Source organism: Neodiprion virginianus, chromosome 1, assembly GCF_021901495.1.
Source record: "Neodiprion virginianus isolate iyNeoVirg1 chromosome 1, iyNeoVirg1.1, whole genome shotgun sequence".
Lineage (NCBI taxonomy): Eukaryota > Metazoa > Arthropoda > Insecta > Hymenoptera > Diprionidae > Neodiprion > Neodiprion virginianus.
In genome coordinates, this window is record NC_060877.1 from 23,007,505 (window position 1) to 23,035,270 (window position 27,766).

Genomic DNA, 27,766 nt, shown 5'->3' on the forward strand with positions numbered 1-27,766 from the left:
TCATTCATGTATGATTATATTTGTGCAATATTGCAAAATCCTTCTTCATGGACATTGAACATTCGTTTATGGACAATATCTTGAAAACATTCGTACGAATGTTGTGCAATAAGAGCAGCCATGAGAAATACTACAACACTATAGCAACTCGACTGCAAAAACAATATTGTGAATATAAATGGTTTCTATAGTTTGAAAGGCCAACCGATTTGATTCTAAACGCCGTAGCTCTTGAACCAAGAACTGGCTCTAACCGTTGAAAATCACGGGTTCCACCACCGAACAAGGTTATTTGCTCGAAAAACTGGTAATTTCGGGTAATCTTCGGAAAGAGAGGGCGTGGGCGACCGTCTGCCCTTCGATGGTAGTTTCGGTAAGTAAGCGTATGTCATTAACCGTGTCCTCAAAATGGTCATTACACCATTCCCTAGCCGCAGGACTTTCTTTTGGGTTTACTAAAATTGTCTGCTGCAGTACCGCAGTTGAAACACCGTATCTTTGTTTACTTTTACATGTGGCCTGAATATTTTCAATGCAATACATCATCGTCATACGGATACAAGTCGAAATTGATAAGAACAGATTGCTAAAAAGAGTTACTTTTTAAAGAGCATAGCGGACCAATTCGTTATACGTTATCTGCAACGGTATATGATAAGTTATCAAAAGTAGGGCATGAATTTTGCACGCTTTCTTTCGGCTTTCTTTACGCGAACGAAACTTAGTAAAGTTATGATAAAAACGTACAATTGAATATATCATGCCGTGGACTCGAATTACGTGAGAAGATATTAATCGCCCGTGTAGTCGATTAATGCTAATTCTGACACAGTTTATAACGCCTCCACCTATCAGGCTTCGAGTATATTTCACTCCAGTTTAAGAGTTCGTATCTTAACAAAAAATTAATACTTGCCCACCCACCTTCAGGGTCCTAGCTAAGATAGATAGAGCCATTAGCATCGAAAGAGCAACTATAATGAAGTCAGTGTTTACGAGGCTCGTAAAAAAACAGTGCAAAACACTTTCGGATCCATGCGCAGCAGTGAAAATTTAACATTGGAAGAGTCGCTCATCATGGCCATGAGGAAAAATCTACACTATAGCAAATATTAACTAACGTGTCGCAACGAATTGTCGCGTATTGGATCGATTGTATCGATGACAGATCTTGACGTTTTGGCCATCGAATTCTCGGCTATGAATTATTACCACGATAATCCCCTCATCAGGCGAATCATTCGGTTGATATTTCTGGCGTTTTTGCCCCCTCCTACCTAGGCAGAGGTTCTTCCGGCTCTGCCGCATCCCGACAGCCAACAGCCGACAGGCAAGAGGCAAGAGGCAGGAGGTAGGAGGCAACAGCCAACAGCCTCTGTTGATACTTCCCCCGCAATTCACTCAGTCGTACCATGACCACGTGCGCGAGTGGTACTGGTTTATCAGGCCCGGAAGAGTGGGTCGTATAACTAGAATTGTCGTAGGAGCTACATCATCTGAAATTTTGCGATGCTGGTGAATTACTTTCGGCAATAACCTGAGGCCAGGTCGTCGCTGTGCGAAATTGGTACAACCGATTGGGACGCTCGGTGGTAAAGTTGCAGGTTGTGATGCGGATACTTTGAGCGATACATGACTGTGTCACTTGATCCGTAAAAGTGTCGTGCAGTATAACGTTTCGGGAAGTTTGCGGTTGCGGTGAAGATGCGTGAAAGGCAGTATCAGCGACGCGAATTTGCTTAGCAAAGCGCGTTCACTTACTTCCTTACGTTACGATTGTAGTGACGATTGCAGTATTTTTTCATTCTGATCACGGAAATTAGACAACGAGTGAAAAGCTGCTGGTGCAATTGTTATACGATGATCGGAACATTGACTTCCTTCGAAACACGTGAACGCCACACTATCGCCTTCGTTCTTGAACAAACACATGATCAGACAGTTCAATCACGAGTTGAAAAGTGTTCGACGATGAAGGTCTACTCGTGAACCCTTTTCAAGTGTACTTATTGTTTGACTTGTGATGATGGTGTGCTTCAACCGACCCTGATAAGAATCGTCACGCGTGAATCGACCAGAGCCACACCTGGAATCACCGAAACGAAGATGACCTGCAACGGCCATGCGGCGGTCATCCGTTATGGCCTTTTTCTGGCATTGATAAACGTCGTCATTGGTAACAACCAGACGGTGAGTAGTTGCGAAAAGTATCGTTTTGTCGCGACTTGACAGACCAGCGAAAAGATAGATTTTTACATCGTTTGGCACATTTGATTAGCCAGGCAATGAAAAGATGCGTCATGCCTAAATATTCGGGAAGGTGTTTTGGGTGTCGTTTAGCGATTTACGACCGCGCCAGCCAAGGAGAAGAAGGCGTAACTCTTGGATATCATTTTTGTTCAATTGCGTCACGATTCGGGTGAAATCATTGTTATTCATTCAACGACACAGATAAAACTTCGTAACCACGACATTTATTGCCATGGTGACCTCTGCTTACTTAGCCCACGATTCAGTCGGCCGAATGCGAAAACGATATATCATTAGTGATGCAGCTTGAACAAACAATCACTTAGCGAAAGCGTATCTTGTGCTCCTGGAATTTTCAGGGGTGCTTAATCCAAGTCCGACATAGAAATCATCGGGCCAAGATGACAACCATTTTCCAGATACCTATGAATTCCTTGAATTTTGCACCGCTTTGAAAATTCTGCGATTTGTCGATTCGCCGTAGAAGACATCAAGTTTTAAAGCATAACTTTGCGAACAGAGGAACTTTTTCATAACGATGTCTTATCAAAAATTACTAACATTTCTTGCTATCGATATGGGCGTATTTTTAAGTTTTTTGTAGAATATAAAGTTTTATTAGATTAGAATCAGTTTGCGGGGACGAAAATATTTGCAAGATATGGCCATCGATTAATTAATTGTAAGACAACTTTACTTGAACAATAACGTAACGAATGAATCTTCTACCGATCCTGAGAGCAAAGTTTGCATGTTTATAGTAAATAAATCTCCTTGTTCTCCCTGATTTTCTTCATTTGTTATCAATTTTATTTTCACGAACAACAAGTGAATATCGTATCAGGATCATTAAATAATTAGGGCTCTATGAATCCCCAAAATATTTAATTGATTCAAATAAAAAACAAATTTATTTGGGCAAATTCATTTGTAAATATACAAATTTATCTTTAAGTATATACAATGAAACTTGAAAATCTCCCAGAAGGAAAACATTGCATTAAACACGAGCAAATCCACTAATGTTATGTGTTTATTCTTCAAAGGAATAAGCACAAATGAATCGATTAGGATTGGAGGTGCTTCTGAAAACATGTAATTTCGAAATTACGAACTTGCTTTTCTCCGGAAGCACTGTTATTAAGCGTTCCACGATGGACCGAAAAGAGCATCGTGAACTATTGCAAGAGTATTTGATGGTTAGTTTGTCCTGGAGGATTTTTTTCTATTGTCAATAGATTCAACACTGCAATTAGTCTAGGTTCACGGGCAAACAAAGGTCGCTTTTTACTGTAGTCTGCACCGTGAATAGACATTCAGTCCAGACTGTAGACAAACAAATTAACTAATTGGTATCATTTTCCAGCTATGAAATGCATATCAGCTCCCATACTTTTGCAAACAGACAAGACATAAAAATACTGCAAAAATTGCGTTTGGCGACAAATAAATTATAACGCAAAAAATATAGCTAAGCTCTTTATGTTCTTGGTACAAATAACGACTACATTATTTTAGGAGACTTTCCGAAATCATTTTACAATTTTAACCCTTTGTTCGTAAATGTTTGCGGAAATCACAACCAAAATCCGAATATATGGTAAGAGACAGTGTCACAGAAGAGTAATCCAAAAAGTTAAGAATAATTTCCAATGCTTTGCGAGAATTTTTACATTCGTTGGTTACTGATTTATAGCTAAGTAATTAATTGAGCAGCCGTTTCGTAACATGAGTTTGTAGAGTATATTTTGTTATCATTTGTTTGTCGCTGAAAGTATGATTGTAGCTAATTATACATATTGCTACTTGTAAATACGTCGTCTTATCAGCAAGACAATTTCGGCGAAATCGAATGATGCAACTTTATCTCAATACTGAAATGTTCTTACTGAAGAATTCCTCAAAACGTGCGGCCCGCAATAATGGTATCAAATTAAATTTACTTTATTGGTATTTTTAATTGAAGTACGCATTCTTTGTAAACTCAGCGATTTCTTTTTACTTATGTCACGGAATTATTTGAAACTTCGCCAATATGCGGCACTAGTTGAATAAACTTTCTGTTAATTAACTTAGACTTTTAAGGATGTACATATTGGCTATGCATTCTCAATCAAAAGTGAGTCTCGTGGACAGTATTGAATAATTTATGATAAAATAAAAATAAAAAAAAATAAAAACAAATCAACCACAATAAAGGTGATATGAAAATTTAACGTGAATGATAATAATGTCAAAAAGTTATCAATAAACTGCTTAAACAAAACATTATTTAATAAATTTTCAGGAAACGCTGTTTTTTGTCATATTTATTTTTCATTTATTTGCTGCGCGTGATAGTTTTTTAAGGTATATTTTTCTTGATAAAAATATAACATTCCCGAAAGAGTAAAATAAAAAAATCTAAAATAATTCGTACCAAGATTTTTTCGACAATTGCGCAGAATGGACGTATTAAAAACAAAAAAAATACACGAGGTCAAAGAAAACAAGTGGTAGAATCAGAGAATGGTTGATTATTCAGCCGATTATAATTCTAATAAATCATACTAGCCAATGATTTCAGTTGATTGCACCATATGACTTAATATACATCACTCTGAATTTGCTGAAGTGATCGAACACACACTGACTTACCCTAATATACATACCGGAACCGAAAGACAAACTACTTGGAATACCTTATAGTTTGGTAATAAATGGGTATACATATTGTGAAATGTCATAAATGGAAGGATTGTCAGGCTCTTAAGAGGCTCCATCCAACTGTGTCCCTGGCCTATTAGCATTACCGAAGGAGACGGTTTAGTGTCAGCTAGTCAGTCAGTCAGTCAGTCAGTCAGTCAGTCATCCGCAGTTGACGAAAAAGAAAAGACAAAAAAAAAAAAAAAAAAGCATGGGAATAGGAGAAGTAAAACAAAGGCCACGTTTCTCTTCGTTATAGAATCAAGCCATAGCCAGACAAACAAAGCTTGCGGGAGGTCGACTCCGGTCGCTCTGTCTGAGATTTAAATTGGCCCCTTAGTTTACCGGACAGAAAGCTTCCTCGGAGACCCGCGCTCTTCTTAACTGTTTAGAAACCAAACTGAGGCACGACGCTTCGGCTTGGGCATCATTTGTTCCCCGGTAAGAAGCGATGCGGTGCAGCTGGAGAGGCTGCAGGGCCAACAAATCCTGCAGCCGCCGATGGAGCAACGAGGCATCTCCGATGTCCCTGCGGTATATACCACCCGCAGAACTGAACTCGTTCCGCTGATAAGATCTTTGGCTAGTCGACCGAGTCTGCTGCGGGGATAAGACCGCGAAACTTTCTTCAAGCGCGAATCATCCTTGTCCCGAAATCTGAAGGGGGTCAGGATCAAAATTCCCGAAGATGATGATTTTCTGAAAGTTTCCAGAGTGAATCGTTTCGATGACTTGCGCAAATTTGAACCGAACGATAAGAATTATTCGAAATCTTAGACTTTTGGTAATTCGAACATTTCGGGCCCAACACAGAAGACACAAATTTTCGAAAGGGTGGATGCGTGCGGTGGACTAACGTAAATAGAGAGAGCACAAATATATCGAGGGGTGTGTGCGTGAGCCTGGAATAAATACGGCTTAACAGCTCCATCGAGGACTTTTGTAAATCTCGGTTTATATTTGGATAAGACAAATATTTACCTATTCAGTTTCCGTCCCCCTCGGTTTATCTCTTTCAGCGCGGAAGGATTTTGGGCTTAGGGTGGCGGATCGGGTCCGTTTTCGGTAACCCGAGCTTGTTATCTCGTTGTTTAGGGACACGTGACTCTCTATAAAGTTTCCGGAAGACTTTCGTGATCCTAAGGATACCCTGCAGTACGTGCAGGTTGTCCGAAGTTGTTAGATAGCTGTACCAACAGGAAACGGTGAAATTTAGCAGAGTGAGCGTTTGACTGCGCAGGCGCTAGCTTTATCGGATTTTCATGTAGATTGGTGAATTGAAAAGTGGGTGAATTTGGGGAATTTGTATCATTGAAATTAATTATTGCATTCCATTGGAGTTTATTTTATTCCAGAGAATGTTACGTATGAACATATTTTTCTTCTACTAGAATCAATTAGTAAAAAAACTTTGTTATTGACAGGTGACATGTTTGGCGGTGCCCGTGATATTTCAGAAATGGCTTAACCGATGTTCTTCAATTTGGAGGCAGTATTTTTGAAAAGTTTAGTCTCTTTACGATAGTCCAGTCTTTTTTTTTCAGCAAATAAAAAAATCGTTAATTTTGGTTGAAAAAACTAATTAAAACTTCAAAGATCTTATTTTCTTAAAAAAAAGTGGGATCGCGGCAAAGAGGGTGAACCATCTAAAAATACTGTCTCGAAGTTTGAAGCAAATCGGTGGGATTGATGTGGAGGTTTGAGGCATTGCAGACACCGCGCAACATCTCATTTCCTATTAATTGGTTGTAATAAAAGAGAACATGTAAATAAAGTTTGATGTTACATGCTTTTGAATAAGATTAGCTCAAATCGAATAGAATAATTGGTCGTCGAGATATGAACTCCCATGAACTCCCAAAATTTATCCATTTTTTCAGCCGCCTTCTCATATACTGAAACTTAAGATGTCAAACGTGGCTTATGGATGTTATTCGTGTTATGTATCACGTGATGCGAATTTTCTTAAGACTGATAACTAATGACTGCTACGAGTGTTCATAACAACATCATGTATAAACAACATCATTTCAATTCATCACCCAACACGGTAGAGTTTGATATTTCATGCCCGGTTTCGAGTGGATTGGCTCCCCTGCGTTGCAGACGAAAATATCGCTCCGGTACGACCTCGCTGACCAATAGAATTCAATTATCTTGCGCATGCGCAGTCGGTCACTCAGCCTGCTAAGTTTCACAACTTCCTTTCCGTATAATGAGTACATTCGAATATCAGTTTGGATCGTGGTTAGCATCTTTTCTATTCTCTCTCTCAATTTTTTTGGTTATAAGAAAGAGCAACGTCACTCTGGACGTAGGTATAACACGGATGCATCTGGATCGAGGAGTGCGAAGCTATTAGCCGCTAGGAGCATCGAATGAAAAGAAAATTGATACGAGGATGAGAAAAACGACCTCTTAAGTCGACGCCTTTTAAAAGCCATCCCAACTAACACCGAACCGTGCGTCGAACCATACGGTAAGGCCTCCGTGTGTGACTGATGAAACGAAGATTTCGTGTCGCACACACGGAGCCAGTGACGCGTTATATTTAGGCTGTTTATTGTTTGTTGTGTCTAAGATGGACGCGGACTTGTCGCACTACATTTCTCTCAACTAAATACCATCATCCTCCTTTATCTCGCAACATAAATTATACGATGAAAAAATTTTATACCCGCGATCCGTCCCACCGGAAAACACTTCCGATTACGAGGAGGATTTCCTATTCCAGGTGCTTCGCGTTATTCGTGTTACGTTGGTGAGGTAACAAAATAAATATAAATGTCAAACACACACAGGTGCGTGTGTGCTTGACAGTGTCTGTGTGTGTGTGCGCGTGTGTGTGAAGAATTTATTACCATGCTGAGCATTGCATTATCCCACAATAATCTATAAATATGGCTTAAATCGTTCGTAAATAAACAAGCTTGTATAAGGAACTGAATAATTGTTCCGTGGTATTTTATATCAGGCATTAATTGGTAGAGGATTAAACTGATGACTATCTGGTGTTGTGTTAATTGTACCATTTTTACCCCAAATTTTGTTACTGGGGGATTTACAAAGGCAATATTTATCTCAAGAGAATTACAAATAAACATTATACGGACAATTTTCGTATTGGAAAATTATGGGAACATAAATAAAAGTACTGCTTTGAATCCGCGTCACCTTATCCGTATATTTCTGACGTCATATTAAATATTAATAACAAATCGTCGAACAACATTTACGAAGCTACTTTGCAACGTGATGTTAATTGAATTCAACCGTTTTTCTTTACCGGTGCGAAAAGAGTCGTTGGATTACACACGTTAAACATTAATGGAAAAAATACGCGTTTTAATATTTCTGAGAGTTTCTGTGTATGTATTTTAACAACGCACGGAACCACGTATCCTAGAATGCGTATAAAAATATGGTCCAAGTTTTTATTCTTCTCTGGCTTACCATTCCAATTGAACCTAGTTCGGTTTGTATCGAACCTAAATATTTAACCCTATCGAATCACAGTTGAGCGTTCGAATTTCGTCAGTTTGTTGGTGAATCAGAATTTGATTGTATTTTCTGCGAAACATTTTCCCCAATCCATGAACCCGCGTTAGAAAACAATGAAAATTGACCCATGCTCCTTTAGCATCCGGCTTAGAACTAATAGGACGAAAATTTGGACCCACGGTTTCTTGTTTCGCCCGAAAAATGACCCGCTAATGCTTCCCACCGTTAGATTTACGGGTGTGATAATTTAGCCAACAACCGAGACCGACTTGCCGCTGTGCGAGGTAAATTTGTTACTCGGAGTTCTGGGGCACGAAGATCAGGAGCAAAGCTGTTAGACACAGAGACTCGTTTCTTGAGTTAATTAAGTCGAAAAAGCCAGCAGCAGCACCTGACTTCGCATCTCAGACGCGAAACATGCCCACATCCGCTCTGAGAAATGGCCTGCTAACCGGGGTCACGGTGACGATTAGTAGGCTGGAGATGTAGTCCTTGGGATCCGCGTGTTGCCATTCTCTGCCAACTCGGGAATGCCGCTGACAATTAGCCAGCGAATTCGACGACATCTAATTTCAATTCCGTCCATAGTAGACACCTGCATTTCCTCAAGCTGCTTGTCATTCGATCGAAGCATCGTTCAATCGCTGCATGGCAAGCAGGCGATATGTGACAGTGGAAAGTAAATCCCTCTTAATTTTATTCCCGCGATGTTATTTAGTAACGAATTTTTACGGGCTTCAACCTGTGGGCCGTCTTCTTATAGGTAGGTATATACCTAGGTATACCTACAGCTGGGTGCGACAGACCTTGTGGCACATACCCACGCATGCGGCAAGGCAAGTGCATTAAATGTCCGACTGGTATTGCCGCTGTGCAAGCTGTGCACAGCTATCTCTTCGTGGGCGAGTGATTGCGGTATACGTTAACAAGTAATTAACGAATTTGTGACTTGATATTAATTTTCATAAATTAGTCGAGGCCGAATACCACGTACCTTTCTTTTTCCCTCAATTTATAAACGAGCAATTACAAGCTGGATTGAAAGCCCACGGAAACGCGATTTGCCCGAGGGCTCTTCGGATGTGGAACAAGTTCGTAAACTACATTTAATCACTCGATATGTGAAAGATTTATCATGTACTGATTATTCGGAAATTTTAGAGACCTAGCTTCGATTCTGAGCTCATCTTAAGGACGTGTAGTCACGATACATTCGGTATTCCATTACCAATAGATTCTCATGCATTTTTCGGAATTTTTGGGAAATCGAGAAACTTTCACTCGATCTTTTTATACATTACATCAGTAATCTACACCGTTTATCAATTTAATTAAGTGGACTAATCACGAATCTGTCTTACCAGTGATATGATAAATATTTCAACCTGAAGTTGAGCCTCGCATGCTATTGCTACTAATTGTAAGTCAATTACGTAACCAGTTTTGCAACGATACCTTTGGGACGCAGCTTATTTGTAAAATATCGAAAAATGCATGTGAAACAGTGTGATTATTGAACCAATTTACCCAAATTGGTTTGAGTATGGGATTAAAAGAGTTTATTGAATTTGGATATAGTGTTATAATCGACATTGATCGATATGTTAAAACTCAAACTATCCAGAATTATCGCTGATTGAAGTAGTTTCTATTAATTTTCAACAAAACTTATCATTTACGTATTTAGCACCAAAACGTGTGGTTAAAGAGAAACATTTTTCATCGGATGCAAACTTTAGAAGATAATCAAAATTACCTAATGCCGAATCATATTCTGAAACTAATCATCCGATTACTTTATACATATGCAGAGATATGTTAGGTATTGCATACTGTAGTTTCCCGTTAATTTGTTGATAAATCAATTCGTTAATTTGTTGATAAATCAGTAACATGGTGTTGCAGGGTTTCGATTAAGGTATTGCATTTATCGATTGGTCTTTAATCAATCCATATTTCAAATGGCTAGTTCGACTCTTAAATTTCCGATTTGAATAATCGATGGCTTCACTGCTTGAGGCCCTGATTTTTTCAAGAAACATTCAGGCTTGACTTTAAATTTTGCCTCTAATCTATCCATTCGCTCAGTCGCTATTACTGTGGTCTATACGACCATTTGCTTTCATGATCTATTTTACCCCATTCAAAGTGCCCGTAAGTAACAAGTCCGTGTGGAAAATCCGCGAAAAAGAATTACAACCGGATAATAAATAATAATATTCCCAAGAAACGAACGACGAAGTTAATGACAGTAATTAGTTGATAAATACCGACCGGAGAATTGATTTCGTTAGCTGGTTTTTTCGATCAATATCAGAGGAAATATCACACGAGATTGCAGGGCGTTCCCTGTAGCAGACAGGAAGTAAGCGGTTGGGTTGACAAAAAGTTGTCTGAAGAATGCTGCGCTCATCTCTCCAGCAACAGCAATCCCGGGTGTTCGTATGGGATGGATGATTTTATCCACGATACGATTCAACTTCGCGCATTTCTGACGTCCTCCGCTTCTTCTGTACAAAACATTTCATATTTCTCTTCTACCCGTGGAGTGAATCGAACCAATTCCTTTTCGGAGTCTCACAGCTCCACGACCAGTACAAATCGACCGGAGCGTCTCTTCGAGATTTTACCCGAAAAAAAGGTCCCCGGAAAACCAGTTCTCATTTTTACATTATATATGTACACGAGCTCTTGAATATACCGTTGCACTTCCTGCACCTCGAATAAATAGAATCCTCTTTTTTTACTCTATGTCTCTCCTTTAGTAGGTGCAGACGTCTCGCCCGGTGCGGATCATGCAAAGCCGTAGGATTAGCCACTCAGGCACGTGTGTAATCTCTCTTTGAAGAGAGAATCGAAAAGGTTGTCGTCGACGGTTCAACGGAACGTCGACATGGCCTGCAGGAGATATCCATGCATGCTGGGCTAGCTGTCGTCGAGCAGTAAATCACGATGCACTGTACAATACACCCCAGGGCGGTCAACACGTGTTACGTCTTGTCTCCTCGAAGGTTGCGCGTCTTTCCGTACATATAAATATTTTATTTATATACATATATATTATATTTCAGAAATGTGCTTGTGTACCGAGACACTCCATTTTCTCTCATCCTATCCTGCCATGCTTACTCGGGCTTAAAAAGCTCTCTCTCTCCCTCATGCGCTGCTTTGTCGTACCGTCTTGGATGCGACGCTATCTTCTTCCCTGCATGGCCACACAAGACGACCGGAAATTCATTTCTGCGTTATTAAATTCGTATTTATTGACACTCTGCCGATAACGATTACATTATAAGACTATTACAGAAACTCGCGTGGGCGGAAGTAAAACAGGGTTACACGGTACATGCGGCTTTGCGTATGTGTCTACTTCTTTGGTCAACGCTAAAATTATACGTGTTTAATTCATTTATTAATAGTAGACAAGGGAAAGACCTCGAGTATCAAGTTGTCGTCGCGTAATTATGGAACGTTTGCGCGTAACTTAACATACAACGTAACACACAACGCAGTCAAATAAGGTATCATAGTTTTCCGAAGTAAAAATCCTACAGCGATGCTTGTTTTTCTACTCCTTGTAAGTCGCATCGCTTCTGATTAATGAGAACGACCGAATATACCAATGTGAGTACAAAGTAAAAGTATTTCTATGGAAGATGTAATCAAGGAAATTATTAACACCAAAATATTGACTTTTTTCTCCTAGGCTAAAAATGTTCAAGTGTAAATCAAGAGATTCCAGCTCTGTCGAACGTCAAGTGCGCAGGTGTACAACTAATACTCATTATTAATCGAAAGCGTTGGTAAAATAACAACCGAAGACCCTTTGGGATTTCCACTTCGATTGCTCAACGTTTGAACATCAGTTTCTCTTCAACTCTGTTCGAAGGATGGTTGCACATGGTTGAAATCAAGCAAAGTGCATGAACGAGTGTTGTTATTATCTGTTTAGAATCTATATGCGGTAGCGTGCTTTCAGTCGAGTGGTTCGGTGGTCGTCGGCTTCAAAACGTGTTTCTATAAATTTATGTCGCCCGACACTCTCCGGTGCAGCAGTCGCTTGTTTAAAGTTAAGTATTAAGACATGCGATATCAACGATGAATGAACCTAATAGAACCCAATAACTCGTCTAATACATTGATCCAAACGGAGTGCATGGTGGTGATAAAAAAATCACGGTTAAACATGACCGTAGTTAATTCGACCTGATTCCGCATCAGCTACTCAACATCTCACAGGACGTATCATATTGTCGGATCGTCCGCGACCTACGATACAAACATAATTACCATCAATTATAATTCAAACGAATTAATATCGCAGCTCCGAACGAACGAGGTGTTGAATGTCTAGCTCGAATCGTTTGCACATTGCGAGTAAATTGACGAGTCAACAGTAGACGGTTCAAGCGAACGAGCTAGAAGGCTGATAAGGCGACGTAAGATTGACATCTTCATCTTCTAATCCCAAGTTCTAATTGCATTGAACTGACCGTTCATAGTGACCTAGCTTCATTTCCGGTACCAAGCTGCTTTCGTATCCATGCATCGCGCAATGAAGCTCAAACTAGCAGCCACACTGAGGAAAAAAGTCATCGAACCAAACACCTAATTTTCTTGATTTCCAGTTTATTTGGTTCGAATAGTTTATTATTCGAAACAACCACTTTTTAGTTGAAACAAAAATATTGATGCATGGATTTGAATGCAAGTACGTATTTATTTCATAGTATTAAACTGAATATTTCGGAACGACAACTTCGCTTAAATCAACAAACCTCATTTAATTCGTGAAAGAATAGTACTTTAATCGCTGAACATATCGATTCAAAAGTACAAAGAGATTGGAAATAATAATCCCACGCTTGCTGAAATATCCACATTATTGCCAGATAGTATATTTGGCTCAATGTGATGTTTGTCCGACATAATCAATGATAACTCTGTTCACAGAAACGTGTAATATGTTGAAAAAAGAATTTTTTTCACAATACAGGTCTTGATATTCATTTACGAAAATTATTCTGTTCGTCAGATAATATACGCTACTTCAAACAAAAAAAAATTCATCCAAGTAAATGAGGATATGATTGAGCGGAACCAAGAAATAGTTATTGAGTTGCTGTATGTACCACATGCAATTCAAGTTATTGACTAATGCAATGAAATATGACTTCCCTCAGTTTCAAACAATCGCGTGTAGTTGAAAATAGCAAACATACACTTGGAATTGATTTCAAGAACGCTCGATACCATTGCATACGCGCTTGCAATAAATGAATCGTTATTTCTACGAAATGAACATTATTTCACTGATGTAAAATTTTGTTGATTCGCTAATCTTCTGATTTTTTTATGCGCATGTTTCACGGTTTTCAACCAAAATGATAATTCATTCGAAGTAGTACCAATTTCGGTCACCAGAGGGCAAGCTTTCCCGCTTGAAAAGTAGCTTCAAGGATGTTCATATACTCGAATCATTCGCATTACTCTTAATCTGCCGACTATGTGTGATGCGATATGTTGCGTTACGGTTTTGATCCATCCATGTTTCCCCAAACCTATTTTGAAGTGACGCTACTACACTCGTTTGGTGGCATTTAATAACAATAGTATTTCGTCGTGAAAAAATTTTGTAAATTTGTAACCGAGCGATGCTTACACTACGTTGATATATCCATAATACTCAAATACTAAAGGAATCATTGAATTATTTATATATTTTTAATCCAAATACAGGTTTAGTTGCTGTGATATCAGTTTTTTCTGTACAATACCATATCTTCTTTCATCGGAAGAATATCCCATTGGTCGTTGTAAACATTATTTGAGTGAAGGGATAATTTGTTTGACATGAAGCATGCAGCGTCTGGATAAACATATCAAACCAGAAGAGCAACTCGGTGAGTTATGTCGCTCAACCTTTGTTTAATCCATTTAAATTATTTTTCATTGAACTTAAATACGGATTTTTTAAATTGAAAACTACATAAATTGTCGCTTTGAATAAGTGTGCTGTCAGGACTATTATAAACGCATGGATTATTTGGATCAATTATGATTTATTGAATCCAGTAAATTTTTTTTCTCAGTACAGAGTTGGCAATCAAACGTGTTAAACTTTTTGGAAATAGAAAAATGCAGTTTAGTTTTATCCTCATAATTCTATTATAGTATCGGGCATTCAAAGTGTTTCACAAAATTTTGATTTTACGGACTTCTTTACCTTATTCGAATGAATAGTAAGTAATTCTGGCTGCTAGCTCCAGCCTCTGGTCAACACGCACCGCTTCACCCTTGTGCATACACACATGGTCAGCAAGATGCGGTAAGAACAGAAGTTGTGTATTCTGCTCTGCAGTGTCCAGTGTCACCTGCCGATGACGAAATTGATCCCTGTGCTTCCGGTCGGTAAAAGGCACGCTGCACAATAAGCGAGAGGATTAAAGCTTTCTTTTTGTTTATAATGTATTTCCAGGAGTTAAGTGGTTAGGAAGGTGATGACAGATTTTCTGTATCCCGATTTCGAACGTCTGATAAAATATGTTTCACAAGTTGGCTTCCCTGAATGTTAGGAAGCTAACGGATACTTTCTTGAAATTGCGCAACCTTCGGGTATCGGTAGTCGCAAGGTCAGTTAGGGTATCGGATGTACTACTCTGAACCCACCACGGCAACGTGAAACGTGAGAATGATGTAAAATTCTATTTTTAATGCATTGTCAATATTGCTCCTCTACTGACTCATACCTATATATATACACATATAAAATGAATGTAAATCTCCGAACGTGCGAAACTGAACCAATTCATCGTTGAGACTTATGCTGAGAGGACAAGTTGTGGATATAACCTATAGTATAATCAATATACAATCGGAGTGTATTCGTTGGATCATAAATGATTTGATAATGAACGATTGAAACACATGTTTTCTATTAAACATTCGATCCCCTCGATTCTTTCGCAAAATTCACGAAACGGCTACAAATAGCCACAACGCTTGTTACGTCATTGCTCACACGTGGTGGCATCTTGGAATCCACGTACGAGTCTTTTTAGTACACGTATAATTATATCAAATTTGAATTTGTTGGATGATGAGATGGACGAAGATTCCACTGCATGATTTTGCGTTTTATTATTGCTCGTATTTCAGTTGTACTTCAAGTTTCTCACTTGTAACGCTCTTACCTAGTTTTTCTCCCAATGTTGCATGATATTCACTTTTATCAAGACTTTTAGCAGAACTTTCAACGAATTTCATATTATTTCTATTCTCACTTCTAATTATACAATTTCCTTCAAGTGGTGTTTATATTCTCATTACTCCAAAATTTATGCCATAATTACTTCTCATTCGGTACAGTAAATTTTGTGATTTGTGATATGAGTTTTCATGGAAGTAAATATGAAGAATTTCTTGGAATTATACAAAGACCCCACTCCCTAATACTGTTTATGGTGACTCGTGTCATGGGAATCGTGGGTATCAAGTACTGCTGCTCACGTATGTGACGATCTTTACTACAAACGAAGCTATGACCGGTACTGATTTTTTTTCTTATTTTCTCGGAGAACCGCGTATCATACTTCTGTAAATCCAGTAACTGCATTCCTGCTTCAATCGAAGATCGTTTTACCGAAACTCCTGGAAATATATACGATAACGATTCCGATCTTACAATCATTGACATACCGTCTTAAGTACGAAGCAAAAAATATCCGATTCCTGAACTTCGACTGGAATAATATAAGCATCCATTTCGTGTAACATACAAACATCCATTTTTGTTGCATCACAGCTGCGGTATCATCACGGTTGATATGCACTAAACGTAGTCGTGCCAGACATTTCTAATTCCCTCCAAATATGGTGTTAATCTACCTGCTGACTCTGGGTAAGCATAATTTAGTCATATCACATGCAAAGTGGTCGTAGTTAACGAGGCTGATGGTTCGTGGATCGGTGTTGTATCGCATGAACCGTAATCGTGGAGATACGAGCGATATCTAATTAATAGATGAAGACTAATTAGCTGTACACATTTTTTGTCCACGTAGCGGCCCCGAGCTACTCAGTCACGGCCGTCGGGGCCATGGCGTGTAATTTTCAGGTGGGTTTGTCGCTGGGTGTCGGGGCCCGTTTCGGACACACAAACCGGAAGTGTGTCGCAAGGGATCGGCCGCATCGCGTAGGTTTGGACCATAGAAGGGCCTGCGACGCTCCCCGAAGATTAAACCAAACTCAAGCTAAGATTAACCTGTCCCTAAAGTGTCTGCGAAGGCGTGGGCCGTGCATCCTCCGGAGTCTCGTCCATTCAGAAAACCTCTTAATGGCGTACGCGCACGTAGGTTACACATACCCATACGCACGTTGCCGGCTTCAGTGCGTGTATCTTCCACCCCGCGCAACCGGGTATAGATTATAACCGTAAGCAGCTGGCAACTAGCCATTAAAATCTCAGTATACGAACCCCTGCCTTCATTTATATTCACGAACGCGTCAAATACCTATGAATAAATAATCCATCTCTTTTTCTTCATTAGGATGAAATTTCCTATACGCGTGATAGGATATACAAAACGGATGATACGGTGTGTATCCGGACCTCCGCTATCTGGGAGGCTCTGTTACAATGGGGAAGAATTCATCGCCATTGTATTCTAATTTTGTTGGTTTTCCCATTTCTCCATCCTTTATTAACACAACATACTCGTATGCCAAGTACATTTGATACCCGTACAGATTATACACTCGAACCCAATCTCAGGTCATCCGTCATGCTGTGAAGTAACCGCCGACCGGTGTGTTTGCCATCTTTTGTCCGTTTTTGACAGGGAAAAATGCACGTCTCTCCTTGTTCGGCCAGGAACGTCATCTCGGGATGTTTCGACACATTTGAAACGAGTCATAGGCTACGAGACGAGATAATGGAAAAGAGTCAGCGCGCGACGCGGAATGATGCGCGAAGTAGAGTGCGGCGAAGGTCGACCCGATTCGCGTCGGAGTTTTGGCATTTTCTTGTGCCTTTTTCACGGTTCTTCGCTCCGCATGACCACTCGACTCGTCGCCCATCAACCTGCCCCGGCAGGGAACTCGTTGAGGTAGCTTCGTAAGGTAAGACCGTTCTTCGGTGGTTCGAGCGGTTTTTTCATCCCACCTGAGGGACACGTGCGGGGAAAAGAGCTAAGAGGTGAGAGGAAGGGCCCAGACTCGAAAGGCTCAAAGTCTTGACGATGAGGTGGGCGTGACGGGGGCGCTCCGACTGTTTTTCTCTTGACCAGCTATTGTTGGCTCGCAGTGTAGCAGCTCGTTGCTGCCGCAGTTTTATGGTTGTTTATGTTCCCCTCGTCTGGAGTGGGCAGCCCGTTGCGTGGAGAGCGCAAGGAGAGCAGGTCGAAGGATCGGGATGATGCTTTTCGGACTCGCGTGATTTAGAGATAATCGATGCACGGGAAACGGGTCGGCATGCATGGACAGTGCAACTATTGACGGGCGACGAGCCCACGGCCGTTGAACGAACCATAGGCGGAAGGAATTAATGATGATTACGAAGACTGGTAGATCATCTTGAGACGTGGAACATTATCACTGCAGCACGGTTGCTGTTATACCCGGTAAAGAGATAGTTGAGTTGTCAGTATTGTGTGCCGTTACACTACTGATGTTGCACTCATAAATCAGGCCCATAGATTCTCTGGTCAACTGTAGGTAGGTAGGTATACCACCTATTCGGGTATGGGACTAGGGACCACAGAAGGGATGCAGGGACTCAATGGGACTCTTCGGGGCATTTCTTTTCTTTGTTTATATTGAACCGTTTTCCACTTTGTTGGAACAATAAACCGGTCTCAACGCCCCGGGTGTAGAAAAAACAATAGTTTGGCCCACTGTGGAGTGTGGCTGCTGCTGCTGCTCCTGACGCCTTGCCGTTGATAACGTTGCTCAGAGATTTTCTGTGTCAGATAGTGAAAACTATAGATCATCGGCTACCGGAGGAGGTGGGGAAGTACCTGCGCGTTCGAATATAACCTCCAGTGCACCACCAGCCAGCACCATTCTTCTGACCACTGTTTTAAGTGCTTGCAATCAGAGAGTGATTAATGGCTTTTAGTATTGACAGGGTAGCATGACACGGTCGATGGCTATACGTTACTCGTATTTGACGTGGTCACTCACGGAAGCCTGACCCGCAACACTCCCTACGAAGCGAGGTGACTCAATATATTGATATTAATAGCATGTCATTCACTAGCTTCTAATACATCTGACAACTCATTGTCAGTGTTGCTGGTTTCTTATCTCTATCGAACGGAAGCCAAAACATTAATTCCGAGAACAATGCATCCATCATTCGTGAGGCTCTTAAACTTTTCACCACTAAAACTACCATCAATCGTCAGTCCATTGCATCTTACTTTCTTCGGTGGCATAAAATAACGAAAGACGGCACTTGGAACATACTTCATCACCGACTTTGCTACCTGCTGCCAAAAATTGAATTTTATTATATTTGCCACTTGTTCTAGTTTTCCTGTACCAAATGCTTCCACTTGAAGACTGACCAGCCTCAAAAGGTAATTTCATATCTCTCTGTGAAGAGTCAACTATACCTCTCATACAAGTCAGCTCATTCACTGCCTTGCTGTGAGTGGCATTACCGAGGCTGTAAAAGAGGGCTCTTGATATCATGAATGTTTTAAGTGACGTGCATTTTGTAGTGTATTTTACAATTAGTTGAACACGGAGACGGGTTATGAATGCAGAGAATATTTGGGGCTCTGGCTGACGGGCTACTGTGGAATTCGAAGCTTTCAGTTCTATGTGAATGTTATTGAAATTACTAGAGGTCAAGTGTGAACTATTCGGTTGTGTAGTGGTAATGAAAACATCGACCGGCAAACCTTCCGACAAAGTGAAGATAAGTGTAAGAACTATTTCGAGCTATGCTTTACGAGGAATTTCAAATAGAACCAACAAACCTGCAGCCTCGCTTATGCATAGACGAACTTCGGTCAGGAGGGTATTAATATCATCGTATATTAAAATAATGGTTCTTCTTTACTTTCACCTATTTTTAGATCAAAGTTGGTACCGCGTTTACCAGTGCTGCGGTTTTCCTTTTTTCAAACTCTTTACCCCTTGCTAAACAGCTGCGGGCACCGCATTGGCTTCGTTTACAACCGGCCGAGGGATACGTAGACACAACTTCTCATTGTTTGAAAGTTTAAATAACCACAATGTGCGTTCCGAGCTTCGCACCCAAAATTGAATTGATCAACTTTCTTCCGGAATACCTCGCAGAATTTCTCTGCTCGCCTCGTCCTTATCTCTCGCTAGGCACGGTACCCACTTTTTTTCTTATCTTATACAAACGTTGACGATGTCTCGTCATCCCAAGCACCGCAAGAGTCCACGAATAACGACGAGAGTTTTGACGTAAATGGTAAAAGAATCTTAGCATGGCAGGTTTGTAAGACCGAATCTCATTGAGATGATCTCCTCGGTATAAGTCAGAGAGAAGAAGAGATCACGTAGCGGTGGTAAAATTAAACCAGACACCGGCGAGTATTATTTCTAGAATTATTCGGTAGGCCGGTTGGAAGGGCTGCGTCGTGCATACCGTGGACCTATACTCGAACCTCGTATCGCAGAGCCGATGTTTCAAAAATGTAAATTTACCTGCAGCAGTGCAGAGCTACCACTGGATTGTGGGAGGATGCACTCAGTACCGATAGCATCGGGGCGAGTTCGTACCAGCGTGTGTGTGTGATGGATGAGGCGTAATGTGAGACGCTTATGTCCAGATCCTCAGATAATTGCCACCTGAAATATTACGCCTGCGTGGCCACTTTTATGACTCGCCCAGGATGGCAATTAATACAAGCGGGTATAAATCATTATATCTACGTAAACAATTCCCGCTGCCGCCTAGAACCTTTGCAAGTGTATCTGTGTAAGTGCACTTTCACCTAAAAACGTTTCAACTTTTCTCGGTATTACCGCATAACGTCTCATTTCATTGAAACTTAACGAGTCACGGTTCAACGAACTCTGCACATTTTTTTCTGTTCACTTATTTACAAGAAGATTTCTTACTCCTTAGCTATGGATCAGTACTGGTAATCTGAAAATTGTATTGTTTTATTGATCACTCTTTCTACGGTTTCAGATAAACTTCTAAGAAGTAGAGGTTCGGATCTCCGGGTCATGGATTCTGAGAAAATTTCTAGTCCCCAAAGTATGAAGCTTCTGATGTGTGGTTTCATCCATTACGCCCTTCTTCGCTCCAATTGTAATTGATTATTATTAGAAGTTTAATGAGTGGAATGACGTAGTAAACGAAACCAGTTGTGTATTTTGATCTGAAATATAAATTTCCATTGTTCTCTCTTGAAGCTTTGATGACAGGTTTCTAAAGATTCAAGTGTAAACGGATATATTATAATCTCTAAGCCATAGTAAAGTATAGATTGCTAATTTTTGACAACCTGATCTATTGTAAATCGAATAAAGGAAGACCCAATGGATGAAGCTACATATTTTGAGCCAAAAATACTCCGGGAAGTTTCAGCGAAATTTGTGGTCCGAAGATCTGATACTCTCCTTATAAGTTGTTTTGAATTTTCTGGCTCTCGCGGAACATTAATTGCAAAAAACCGTAACGTTGCAGGTAGCGTAACTACATGTAGAGCAGCGTGTGAACCTCAATATAGAGAAACCGAAACGTGCTCGTTTTCTTGGTGCGTACATCCTGGTAAAGTTGAGAATCAATTTGCCAAGAACTACTTTTTCGCGGTATGCGAAGATAATAACTCGCGACGGAAGGTCTCGAACGATTTAAAATTTATACAGTATACCTACGCTGCAGCATCTTCAAAGCAGCTGTACATTTCAGGATTCAGTCCTACGTATACTAACGAAGTCAAGATAGAGAGAAAGAGGGAAAGTAAGAGAAAAACGTCTCGTTTATTATTTATGAAGCAGTAGCGACACATTTTTATGATGGCATATATACGCACATACATATGCACACCTTAAAAGGGTGTATTTTTTTTTTTTTTATATTTTGTCTTCAAAGAACTAGTTTGTCTCGAGAGAATTCTTTGATGATGCAGTTTTATTACACCAGTTTAGTTATAACGCTTTTTCAAGCATATGATCAGATAAAAGTCAGGACATAATTCCGTGAGACTTCGCCTTTCATATTAGTTATATAGACGCGGTCACTGTAAAAATCATTGTCGCAAAGTAAACACCTCGCGTCATTTGTCGAGGTCCTTTGAAACTCGTTCCCTTGAAGAATCTCTTTGAAATCGTACTGTGATCTCATATCAAAAAATCCGCAATGCATCTTGAACAAAATTCGAGTTCTTCGTTTCCATTCTGTATCACTTGACAAGTTTCTGCGGTACTTTTTCCAAATAATTCGCAGACTCATGGCTACTTTCATCGTCAGAAAAACGACGTATCAAAACTGCTTTGCTTTTCACACCTATCGAATCCTCTGATCATAGGATTGTATTTTATAGAAATTACGGTGATCCAAGTAATTCATAAAGAGTACATACGTATTAAGTATAGTTCAGTGGGATGTGTGTTATATAGATATAATATTCGATGTTGAGTGTAAGGTAGAAGAAGCCTCGATGCTATACATGGTTTTGTTTTTGGTCCGCGGACGCGGCGTTGTTTTCTTTTCACCATAAATCAGAGCAAGGTCCCCATAGCGAGCATTCCTTCGACTTTTGACGGGATGGCGAACGTAAGGGAGGGTGGTTCGTTCGGTGGATGCCTTTTAAATGCAGGCCTGCATAGTAAGAAATCGCCGACCATTTTCGGAGGACACTGTCGAAGAGAACTCCTTGTAAGGACGAACTTCGAGGCGTTAGTCCGTAAAGTGATTGTCCTGGCGTTTCACATTTTTCATCTCTCCCTTCTTCTCGTCTTCTTCATTCGTCTCTCCATGTAGCCTGCACTTCTATCCGGCTTCGTTTAATTGTGACTCTCTGCTGTACAACGAAGGAACGAACTAACGAAATGGGCATGTAGGCGACAGACTACAAACCTGTTTCTCATTTTCAGATCCAACTCTTTGGTTTAACCAATCAGCTCCTCATCTCGAAACCCCTTCACGTCCGGACACGCCTCTGTGAAACGAACTTTATCGCATCCCTTGAAAACTGACGCGAGGTAGTTCCTTGTAAACGTCAGAGAAGGGCGTCATATTTACGGAAGATACGAACCCTATCTCTAACAAGTATTAATTAGAAGGTCGACGACGGTTGCAGATAGTTCTTCGACGTATACGGTTTCTTCTGACTTCCCGTTCAAATCATAATAATCAGTTTCTTTTCTTTTTCCTTTCTTGTATTTTGGAAGAGTTTTCCATTAGACAAAATTTATTATACACTATTAGCTATGAATCATTGTGAAGCAGAATTTTGACCATCGCGTGGTATTATAAAATGAGATTCCGTTATACCTTCTCATGTAGATCCAACTCCTATTTTGTACCTGTAAATTACAGAGAATTTAAATAATGCCTGTCAGTACTTGTCGAGCGAGCGAAAAAATTACAAATGTTTAAGAAAAAAAAAATTTCAACGCTAAGATAAAATCTTAGATGCCTTCTCGTTTGGAAACAAGCTTATTTCTCGAAAAAGTAATTATATAATAAAAAGCATCCTTGGGTTTTTGACTCTTACAAAAATTCGTCTCTTTTTGAGGTTGACATTCACGGAAGTTGCCAATAACTGGTATGCTTATTTTCCCACGTATGCTTTTTTAAAAAAACTTTGTAGTGCATGTTTTTACGGAACATTGCCGTCAAGTCCTAATCAGGTCTAATTTCAGGCGATGAAGCTCAATTGCGAGTAAGCCTGGTAACTGCAGTGAATAACACAAACCTCGTCTCATTGAAATGGATCGACAATGAGGTGGGTTCATGTCATTTTCTAAAGTACTATCAGGCCAAGGTCTGTATCTACTTTGCAACATGCTCCTGTACATGACGACATATCATTGTCAAATAGTATTACTTTAATTTTACTGATCGGTATAAAGTTTCGTGGTTTTAGTTCCTTTGAATTAAGAAAAATATACATAAAGTACTTGAAAAATATACAGTTCACTTTATCTCAGAGTATTCGAAATACATATAGTGTAACTTTGCTAGATTTACTAAAACAATGTCTGAACTGCCAAGAATTATCGGCGGACATTTGCTCCGCGGTCAATCAGGAGGATATGTTCAACTTTGAGGTTCATTCCTCCGAACGCCTAAATTGGGCTGTCGGTTTTTCGTCCCATCTCCAAAAGTAACCAACGGCGAATCGAGGTACACACGCTGAGCGAAAGGTAAACGCCGCATTTACCTTGTCCGGACGTTCACACATGAGGCAACGACTCGGTTCTGCAGTCTCGTCGACTTGGTCGACCTCTGGATCGCGGTGGCAGTGCCTCCTTTTTTTTGTCAGTGCAGAAATACGGTATAAGATATATAAGATCCAGCGGTTTAGCCTAGTTTGGACATGTCCACGGTTCGCATACAAATTCGCGGGGGGGGGGGGTGCGTTACAGCTTCTGCGGCATCCCATCTTATGCAGCAGCATTTTCGCTCCGTAGTAACTGGCTTCCGCCTACTCGGCAGTTATCGCAATAGATCGACAATTGTTACCAATTTTGGTTTGCGCTCCGGTCGAATACTGTTGTAAGTCAGTCATGAAATCTAATGAAATTATTACAAATATCTCAAATCCCATGGAATTTCATCTTATTATACAAACTTTTTTTTAATCTGTAAAACCTCTGAAATCCCTGATATCCTGTAAAATTAGCTGAAATCTGTGAAATTTAAAATTTTTATAACGACACGAGATTGTACGAAATTTTGTGGAATCCTTTCGTCGAATCGCCTAAAATTATCTAAATCTTCTAAAATTATATGACATGCTTGAAATCGTGTGACGTATTATTGAAATTGTTCGAAATCTCGTGAAGTCCTGCGGAATTATCTCAAAGCTCTAAAAAAATTTTGAAATCACACAAAATCCTAAAATTTTATAAAAAACTTCCAAGTAATTCGATATTCTCTTACAAAATAATCTGAAACCATCTGAAACCTTTGAAATCCTCGGTAATTCTGTGCAATGGAATGAAATGTTGTGAAATTTTTGAAAACAAATAAATTCTTTCGAAATTCTGTACGATCATTTGAAATTTTATGAAATCCTGCTAATATAACGCCTAAAATCTCTGAAATATTAAAAATCCTGTCAAAATCCTATGAAATATTTTGAAACTCTGTGAAAACAATCGAATTCTCTGAAATCTTTGAAATCGTGTAAAATCTTTCGCAACCGTTGAACTTTGAATTCTGGTGTACGCAGAGGCCGATGGGAGGTTAGCCCCTCGATATCCGCCAATTATCCGTTAAAAATTCACCGTCAATTGTGAGATTCGTCTTGCAGAGCTCGATCATGTCCAAGGATGAATCCTCGTGGGAGCCCTACAGGAGCCGGACAGCGGAATCAATCCTGCGGATTGATACCGGCTGTTAGCGACTGACACAACGTCCAAGGGGTCGAGTCCCCGCGGTGACTTGAGGATGTGTGGGTACCAATAAGACAGAGAGATGGTAGATTTTTCACCAGTCGGATACCTCGATGCGAGTTCCTCCGCTACCTCCTCGTGAAGGGTCGATCAGTTCTCCCGAATTTCGGAACGATGAGGCTACCCCTCGCCGTGGCCCCAAATAATGAAGCCATAAATCTCGACGAAGAAACGCTAACCTAAAGAAGGGTGATTAATTCTGTGTCTAAGGTCTGTGAGTGCTGCCGGATCGGTTGCAGCGCGATATATAATACGACTGTATAGCTAATCTATTGCGTAAGGCCGATAATTCTCTTGGCGTTATCCTGACTCCCGCTCACGCGTGTGCAAGTATACCCTACACATGCGGGACGAATAGAATTCTCGTTATTTATTAAGCTGCCCACTTGCTCGTTTTACTTGATCTTCTAATCCTAAATTATAACACTGCACATTGCCCAATGAGTGATGCTGGTACCTACTCGTACGCCACGACGGGAAAGGATCGACATCTCGTGAACACTACAGGCGTTGCCTACGCAAGTCACGCATGCAGATATACCATAACGCGATGCATAATTGAGTGCGTGCACGAGCTCCTTCCGCTCATTTCCGGCATCTCGTTTCTGTATTGAATGCGGAGGACAGTGAACTGGAATTTTTATGCCCTTCGACACCGATGAGATCGACTAACTTTCCTCTTTTGCATAATCTTTTTCTAATAACTTGTCGGATTACGGTGCGTAACTAATTATAGTTACCAAGCAACAATTACTAGTATTCTCACTATTTTATGCCACTTTTTTCAATTTATTAACTATAACTTGTGATGCAATGTATACGTGAAAAGACTTGCCAAGAGGAAGACCAAGTCAAGGACCAGTTTGAACTACTTTATACCAGTGCTGTGCGATTAATCCATTAAGCGGCAGGTTTGATTATCGATAAATCGATTGGTCGAGTTTTTCGATTAATCGATTAATTGAAATAAAGGTTAATCGTATAACAGCGCTACTTTACAGGAAACAGTCCTTTCCGATTCGCATTGACGTAACACAGTTCACCTACAAATTGCATTATTCATTGCTAAATTTTGCAAATAATCACTATATTTTAGGTAAATTATATCCCAACAAAAGGCGGCTCCTAATTACCAATCTCATACGACTTTGGATCTGAGTAATCGTTTATTATATGGAATTTGGACAAATGTTTGATTATACTTATTCCGAGAATCTGAGCGATTATATTCAATGCTACGTTTGGTACCTATAACAAATATTTTTCCTTGATCAAATTTATTTTAGCAAGGTTCAGCTTTCAATTCGCCGAAATTTGGTTCTTTATGGAGGAAAGATTTTCAATTAGCAGTATAAAAAATGCAATTTGTCATTGCTACTTGACTGAGAAGTCTGTATCTTCATCTGGCCAAACAAGAAGAACTTTGTATTGATGTTTGTGGTCGAGAAGTAATTAAGATTAAGAAGAATCGCGTGCTTTCGCACCGAGGCTTAATCGCCGTTTCGAAGAAATTTCTTCATCCAGTTTTACGTACCGACTTAATTACATTGATGTCTGTTGCGAAATTTAAAAATAATTAAATATTAATCCACTTCGAATTGTGTAATAATTTGACTCCTTTATGAATCGCGATTTTAGTTCTACCAGTATTATTTCCCAGCGCCTATTTTTCAAGTTAACTCGTGTAACATGTATCAATCGAACGTATAATAACGCCACTTGAACAAAGTGATTGATGTGTCTTTGGTGAAAAGAAATTGCAAAGCTCAATGTAGACTCAATAAAATTGTAGTTTAGCCAAGTGGCGTGATTGGTGAAGATGAATGTGTACAAGTTAATTTCCTTCCCATTGCATGTGGGCCTTAGATTCCGGGCCAAAACTCTTCACGCACCCGTGTAATCATAATTCACTTCGTTGGAGCAGTTTCCAGAAATTCAGCTAATCGTGCAGATCGATAGCTTTTGAAAGAATTTGAGAAATGCAACAAGAATCCAATCGTGAAGCTGAAAGATTATCTGAACAAGAAAGTTTTTTTGTCGTAGATTCAGTGATGCATATTCTTTAAACCGTTGCGGAATATTCGGCAAATCCGCGATGGATTATTTACATCTCAGCGTTAATTATTCTTTGCTTCGTGCAATAACAACCATGTTTGCACAATAACAACCACGCTATAATTTTATGCTACGTGTCAGCGTCTAGTCATTTTCACGAAGAGCAAAAAGGTATAGTGTCTTCTTAGTTCGAAGAGGATAGCGGCCACAGTGTCATTCAGGAGGTAAAAAAATTCCAGGTTATACGATTAAGGATTGTTGAATTTTATATTCTTCGTATGTTTTTCTCTGTGAAGATAGTATTGCGCAAATGTGCAACAATATGCGACATTTAATTGTAAATATTTACTTCAAAGTTTTGTTTGCTGGATTATAATAAACGTATTCAAATATAGCAGCTGTTATAAAAGATAATTCTCCTTGTTCACCCCAAGTCGTTGGCATAAGTTTATCGTGGTAATTTTTGAGAAATGGTTCAATTCACCTGAAATTTTTCTTTCAGCGATTACCTGAATAATTTCATCGCTGTAGACGCAACATTTCAGAGTCAAAAATTACAAAGATTGAGTTAGGATCATAAACAGCAATAGCTTTTGCAGAACGATACCAAATGACAGCCGATCGCGAGTTCCCTTTTTAGTATTTTAATTCGAAGGTA

The 27,766-nt window shown here is 39.9% G+C and overlaps 1 protein-coding gene across 2 annotated transcripts in view; it reads left to right on the forward strand.

Annotated features, from left to right (window-relative positions):
* The first annotated feature begins 1,416 nt into the window (after nucleotides 1-1,416).
* The window catches only part of LOC124298401 (serine protease 55-like), a 97,242-nt gene continuing 70,892 nt past the window's right edge, over nucleotides 1,417-27,766 (forward strand). For both annotated transcript variants that reach the window (XM_046750345.1, XM_046750355.1), the window contains exon 1: nucleotides 1,417-2,190. In XM_046750345.1, coding sequence (XP_046606301.1) covers nucleotides 2,107-2,190 — 84 coding nt within the window. In that variant the 5' untranslated portion in view covers nucleotides 1,417-2,106. The remainder of the gene's footprint in view (nucleotides 2,191-27,766) is intronic.